The sequence below is a fragment of the Camarhynchus parvulus genome, unplaced genomic scaffold, assembly GCF_901933205.1.
Source record: "Camarhynchus parvulus unplaced genomic scaffold, STF_HiC, whole genome shotgun sequence".
NCBI classification, from domain to species: Eukaryota; Metazoa; Chordata; class Aves; order Passeriformes; family Thraupidae; genus Camarhynchus; species Camarhynchus parvulus.
The window spans coordinates 43,281-50,341 of record NW_022148523.1 but is presented as its reverse complement, the minus strand read 5'-3'; the positions used below and the strand labels follow the sequence as shown (position 1 = coordinate 50,341).

General features: G+C 52.7%; 1 protein-coding gene across 1 annotated transcript; it reads left to right on the top strand.

Annotated features, from left to right (window-relative positions):
• The first annotated feature begins 655 nt into the window (after window positions 1–655).
• Window positions 656–6,878, top strand: ATAT1 (alpha tubulin acetyltransferase 1). Its single transcript, XM_030970619.1, is given in 10 exon segments — window positions 656–827; window positions 1,107–1,167; window positions 1,547–1,645; window positions 2,183–2,236; window positions 2,956–3,069; window positions 3,597–3,698; window positions 4,226–4,271; window positions 5,235–5,309; window positions 5,752–5,908; window positions 6,458–6,878. Coding segments are annotated over 10 exon segments (834 nt in total). The 5' UTR covers window positions 656–726; the 3' UTR covers window positions 6,483–6,878.
• Window positions 6,879–7,061: the final 183 nt, after the last annotated feature.

The following is a 7,061-nucleotide window of genomic DNA, read 5'->3' as shown; positions in this document are numbered from 1 at the left end:
ATCTAAATTTGGGGTTTTTCTTGTCAGGGAAACTGAGGCACCAGGCAAAATGGCGTCCGAGGCTGAAAGATGGCGGCGCGCAGAGGGGGAGTATATCCCACAATGCTTTGCGGGAAGGGGGGGATGCTTCCCTTCGTGCTTTGCTGTGGCGCGAAAAGCGAGTTGCTTAGGAGGGCGGGGCTTGGTTGCGAAGGGCGGGAGAAGGCGCGGCAGCGATTGGGCGAGCAGGTGCCACGGGTGGAGCTTAGTCTAGGAGAGAATAAACGATTGGTTGAGGGGTTGCTAGGGGCGGGGCTCGATGTCTGACAACGGAAGCGATTTGGCGGTGGTTGTTATGGGTGGAGTTTGATTGCTGAGGGCGGCTGCCATTGGTGAACGGTTGCCATGGGCCGGACTGAGTTGCTAGTAGCTGTCAAACTGTCGGCAGCGATTGGCTGACGGTTGCTAAGGGCGGGACTTGGTTGCTACAGACGGGCGCGGCCGCAGCATCGATTGGCTAGCGGTTGCTAAGGGCGGGACTCTGTTGTTAAGCACGGAAAAACGCAGCGCACCGATTGGCCGCCGATTGGCGGGCCGTGCTGTGATTGGCTGATTTTTCTCCGCGGAGGGGCGTGGTTTCTTTGCCGCCCGGGCGCGGCCGTGGCGGTGGCGGCCGGGCCGGGCCCGGCGGGCGGAGGCGGCGGCGGTGCCGGGCCGGGCCCGGGGCTCGGAACTCGCAACTCCATCATGGAGTTCCCTTTCGACCTGGCCCCGGTGCTGGGCGATCGTTTCTGCGTGGTGGATCAGCACCTGCGGCCCGCGGGGCGCGGCGGCGGCACCGTCAAACGGTACCGGGGATGGGCGCGGGGCAGGGCGGGAAGGGGGCGCGGGGCATGCCGGGAAACTGGCGGACTCCGCTTTTTGAGGGGGGGATTTGGGGGGATTTTGGGGTGTTCTTGGGATTTTGTGAGGGGAAAGTGGGGTCCCAATGGCTCCTCTCGGTGTTCTTTGGGCGCAGGGAGGAGCTGGAGGATTCCGCTTTTTTAGGGGGTTTTTGGTGGGATTTGGGGATTTTGTGAGGGGAAAGTGGGGTCCCAATGGCTCCTCTCGGTGTCCCCTCGGCTCAGGGAGGAGCTGGAGCAGCAGCTGAGGACGGTGATCGATGAGCTGGGCAAGGCCTCGGCCAAGGTGGGGGCACTGGGGACAATGGGAGGGGGACACTGGGGGGGTTCCTGAGGGGAGTTGGGGGTCATTTGGGACAGTGGGAGGTCAGAGGGGGGTCCCAGGGGGGAATTGGGGGTCCCAGGGGAGTAATGACAGGTCACAAAGGGAAACTGGGGGGGTCCCAGGGGGGAACTGAGGGGTCTGAGGGGAAATTGGGAAGTCCCAGAGGGAAATTTGGGGTTCCAGGGTGAAATTGGAGGGTCCAGGGGGACGTTGTGCGGGTCTGAGGGGGAACTGGGGGGTCCCAGAGGGAATCTGAGGGGTCCCAGAAGGAATTTGGGGGTCATGGGGGGTCCCAGAGGGAATTTGGGGGTCATGGGGGGTCCCGTGTGCCCCCAGGCAGGCCCAGGGCCTCTCCACCCCTGTGACCAGCGCGGTGCGAATGGAGAGCAACAGGCACGTGCTGTACATCCTCAGGGACACGCGGTGAGAGCCCCAAAATATCCCCTAAATCACCCCAAAATATCCCCTAAATCACCCCAAAATATCCCCAAAGTATCATCAAAATATCCCCAAAATCACCCCAAAAAATATCCCTAAAATATCCCCAAAACATCCCCTAAATACCCCCTCAATCACCCCAAAAATAACCCAAAAATATCCCCTAAATCACCCCAAAAACGTCCCCTAAATCACCCCAGAAATATCCCCAAAGTATCCTCAATACAAATATCCCCTAAATCACCCCAAAAATATCCCTAAAATCCTAAAATACCCCAAATCCCAAAAATACTCAAAATACCCATACCCCAATCCCAATATCCCAACTCCCCCAAAATCCACAAACCTCCCCTTTCCCAAATTCCCCCAACCTCCCCCAAAAAATACCCCCCTAAAATTTCCCTCAAATCCCCAAAAATATCCCTAAATCCCCAAAATTCCCCCTACTTAAATCCCCAATCCCTTTCCTTTCCCAAAATTCCCTTCCCATAATCCTCCTCACCAAATCAAGATTTCCCCAAATGCCGCAGGTCCCCGGCGGGGGTGTGTGCTGGGGTTCCTCAAGGTGGGGTACAAGAAACTCTTCCTGCTGGTGAGAGCTGGGCCTGGGGGATTTGGGGGATTTTTGGGGATTTTGGGGGATTTGGGGTTTTTGGGGTGAAATCTGGGGGGGTTTGGGGTCTGAATTTGGGGGGTTTTGGGGAATTTTGGGGTTTTTGGGGGGAAATCTGGGGGGGGGTTTGGGGTGATTTTGAGATTTTTAGGGGGAGATTTGGGGTGGGATTTTGGGGTTTGGGGTGAAATCTGTGGGGTTTGGGGTTTGTTTGGGGGAGGGGATTTTGGGGGGAAAATTTGGGCTTTGGGGTCTGAATCTGGGGATTTGGGGGTCCCAGTCCCAAGGGATTTTTGGGGTGGATCCTGTGGGATTTGGGGTGAAATCTGGGGGGTTTGGGGTCTGAATCCTTGTGGGATTTGGGGTGGGATTTTGGGATTTGGGGTCGGATTTTGGGTCCCAATCCCAGGGCAATTTTGGGCTGGATCCCAGAGGGATTTTTGAGGTGAGATTTTGGAATTTTGGGCTGGAATTTTTTGGGATTTTTGGGGTGAAATTGTGGAATTTTGGGGTTTCCAGGAGCGGGACGGGTCCCACGTGGAGGCGGAGCCTCTCTGTGTCCTGGATTTGGGGTGGAATTTGGGGATTTTTGGGCGGAATTTTTGGATTTTTGGGCTGGAATTTGGGGATTTTTGGGGCGGATTTTTTTGGGATTTTGATTATTTTGGGGTGGAATTTGGGAATTTTGGGGTTTCCAGGAGCGGGACGGGTCCCACGTGGAGGTGGAGCCTCTCTGCGTTTTGGATTTTTACATCCACGAGTCGCAGCAGCGCCGGGGGCTGGGCCGGGAGCTCTTCCGGGAGATGCTGCAGGTTTGGGGGCAAAAACGGGGAAATTGGGAAAAAATGGGAAAATAATGGGGTTTGGGGGGAAAAAATGGGGTTTTGGGGAGGAAAATAATGGGGTTTTGGGGAGGAAAAGTGGGAAATTTGGGAGGACAAAAATGGGGTTTTGAGGGGAAACAATGGGAAATTTGGGGAGGGAAAAAGGGATTTTGAGGGAAAAATGGGGATTTTAGGGAGGGAAATGGGAATTTTTAAAGGAAAATGGTAATTTTAATAGGAGAAATGTTCATTTTAAGGGGGAAATGGAATTTTTGGAGGAAAATGATAATTTTTGGGGAAAATCGGTAGTTTTAAGGGGGAAAATGCTAATTCTAAGGGGGAAAAACTAATTTTTTGGGGGAAAAAATGGGATTTTAGGGTGAAAAAATGAGGATTTTCGTGGGGAAAAAGACAATTTCAAGGGGAGAAGTGGGGGTTTTTGGAGGCAAGTGATAATTTCCAGGTGGGAAATGAGAATTTGGGGGTTCCTGGCCCCCGAAATGCCCAAATTGCAGCGGGAGCGGGTGCAGCCCCACAAGCTGGCTGTGGACAGACCCTCCGAGAAGCTCCTGGGCTTCCTCAAGAAACATTTCGGGCTCTGCGACCTCATCCCGCAGGTGGGGCTGGAAATAAAAATATTTTCATTTTTCTCGGGGTTTTCTTGGGGTTTGGGGCATGTTAAATTGGGGAAATTGAGGGTTTGGGGCTTAAATTATGGGCTAAGAGTTAAATATTTATGGTTTTCAATATTTATTTTTGTTTTTATTTTTATTTGTATTTTCCTATTTGTATTGTGGTCACATATTTATTATTTAGTTGTTTCATTTAACTTTTAGATTTATATTTATTTTTGTGTTTATGGCTGTTTATTCTATGTAATATTTATATTGGTATTTTAGGCTTAATTATTATTTGGGTATTTATTGTTTATTATAAAGCTTAATGATGATTTATATTTTTATATATGTTTATTCATTAAAAACTATTTAAATTTTCTTATTTATACTTTGTTTAGAATTATTTGGGTTTTTTTACTGCCCGTTTATTTATTTTAAATTTTTTTTTTAAATTTATTAGTGCAAACGGGAATCAGGGAAATCAAATTATAAAAATTCCATGAAATTCTTTATTTCCTTCTCTCCAGGTGAACAATTTTGTCATCTTTGAGGGATTTTTCTCCACCAGAACAGGTGAGGTTGGGATGGAATTTTGGTGTTTCTCTGGCTGGATTTGGGCTGAATTTTGGGTGGATTTTTGGCATTTCTCTGGGTGGATTTTGAGGTGAATTCGAGGTAAATTGGAAATTAATTTGGGGTGAATTTGAGGTGAATTTTGGGTGAATTTTGGGTGAATTCCTGCATTTCCATGGCTGCATTTGGAGTGAATTTGGGGTGAATGTTGGGTGATTTTGGGGTGAATTCTTGCTGGATTTGGGCTGAATTTCAGATGAATTTTGGGTGGATTCTGACTGGATTTGGGGTGAATTTGAGATTAATTTGGGGTGAATTTTGGGATGAATTCTGGATGAATTTGGGGTGCATTTGAGGTGAATTTTGGGGTGAATTTGAGATGAATTGTGGGTGATTTTGGGGTGAATGCTGGCTGGATTTGGGGGAACTTTGGGTGATTTTGGGGTGGATTTTGGGGTGAATTCTGGCTGTATTTGGGGGAACTTTGGGTGATTTTGGGGTGGATTTTGGGGTGAATTCTGGCTGGATTTCGGGGGAACTTTGGGTGATTTTGGGGTGAATTCTGGCTGAATTGGGGTGAATTTTGGGGTGAATTTGAGATGAACTCTGGGTGATTTTGGGGTGAATTCTGGCTGTATTTTGGGGGAACTTTGGGTGATTTTGGGGTGGATTTTGGGGTGAATTCTGGCTGAATTGGGGTGAATTTTGGGGTGAATTTGAGATGAACTCTGGGTGATTTTGGGGTGAATTCTGGCTGTATTTTGGGGGAACTTTGGGTGATTTTGGGGTGGATTTTGGGGTGAATTCTGGCTGAATTGGGGTGAATTTTGGGGTGAATTTGAGATGAACTCTGGGTGATTTTGGGGTGAATTCTGGCTGGATTTTGGGGGAACTTTGGGTGATTTTGGGGTGAATTCTGGCTGTATTTTGGGGGAACTTTGGGTGATTTTTTGCTCTCCCCAGCCCCAGCCCGGCGCCCGTTCCCGCGGCCCCGCCCCGAGGAGCCCATCAAACCCTACTCGCTGAGCGAGCGCCACTGTGAGCGGGGGCGGGGCCGGGGGCGTGGTCAGTGGGTGTGGTCTGCATATGCAATCAGTGGGTGTGTCTGCCCTGGATGTGTGGGTGGGGTTGGTGGGTGTGGTCAGTGGGTGTGACCCTGGACACACCCATGGGTGTGGCTGCATGGGTGTGATCAGTGGGTGTGTCCTTTGTGGCCCCGCCCCTACTGCCTCTGCCCATGGGTGTGTGGGTGTGGTCAGTGGGCGTATCCTCTTGTGGCCCCACCCCCGCCCTGCGTCTGGTCAGTGGGTGTGTGCGCCTGCTCTGGCCCGCCTGGGTAGTGGCTTCCAATATGTGTGTGGGTGTGGTCAGTGGGCGTTTCCCTCGTGGCCCCGCCCCTGCCCATGGGTGTGGTCAGTGGGTGTGTGGGTGTGGTCACTGCGCGTGGCCCCGCCCCCTGACGCTGGCCCCGCCCCCTCAGTCCTGCGGGAGGAGCCCGAGCCCCCCTGGCCCTTTAACCTGGGCCGGGGGTCCCCGGTGCGGGGCAGCCTGCGGCCCTTCCTGGTGCGCAGGGAGACCCCCCCGGGAACCCCCCCGGGCACAGAGAGCCCCCCGGAGCCGCCCCCGCGCCGGGCCAGGTACGGGGGAAATGGGGGGAAAATGGGGGAAACTGGGGGGGGAAAATGGGGGGGGAATGGGGGGGAGTGAGGGGGAAAATGGGGGGAAACTGGGGGAGAAATGGGGGAAAATGGGGGGGAAAACTGGGGGGGAGGGAAATGCGGGGAACTGGGAGGGGAAATGAAGTGGAAATTGGTGGGGGAAATGGGGAAAATGGGTGGTGAAATGTGGGGGGAATGAGGGGAAGCTGGGGGGGAACGGGGGAAAACTGGGGGGAAAATGAGGGGGGAAATGGGGGGGAAATGGGGGGTACCTGGGGTCACTTTGGGGTCACGTTGGGCTGGGTTTTGGGTTTAGTTCAGGGTCGGTTTGGGCTCAGTTTGGGATGGGTTTGGGATCAGTTTTGGGCTGAATTTTGAGTTGTTTGGGCTTTGGTTTAGGCTGGGTTTTAGGGTGGATTTGGACTCGATTTTAGGATCGAGTTTGGGATGATTTTTGGGTGTATTTTTAGGGATTTTGGGCTCAGTTTTAGGCTCACTTTGAGGTGTTTCCCCTTCCCCCCGCCACAGCTCCCTGGGGCGCGTCGGCCGCTGACCTCCCCCAGCCCCTCCCCCCTCCGGCCACTGACCACTGACCCCCCCCCATGGCCACTGACCCCCCAATGGCCACTGACCCAATGGACTCAACTGGAACCAGTTCCTGCCCCATAACCCAACTGGGAACCAGTTCCTGCCATACTGGGATCCAGTTCCTGCCCCATAACCCAACTGGGAATCAGTTCCTGCCCTACTGGAAACCAGTTCCCACCCCATAACCCAACTGGGAACCAGTTCTCACCCCACTGGGACCAGTTCCCATCCCATAACCTCACTGGGACTAGTTTCCACCTTACTGGAAACCAGTTCCCACCCCATAACCCAACTGGGAACCAGTTCTCACCCCACTGGGACCAGTTCCCATCCCATAACCTCACTGGGACCAGTTTCCACCTTACTGAAAAGTCATGAAACTGGGACCAGTTGCCCATACAACTCATACCCAACTGGGAACCAGCTCCTACTATACTGGAAACCAGTTCCCACCCCATACCCTTACTGGGAACCAGTTCCTGCCATACTGGGATCCAGTGCCTGCCCCATAACCCAACTGGGAACCAGTTCCCACCCCACTGGG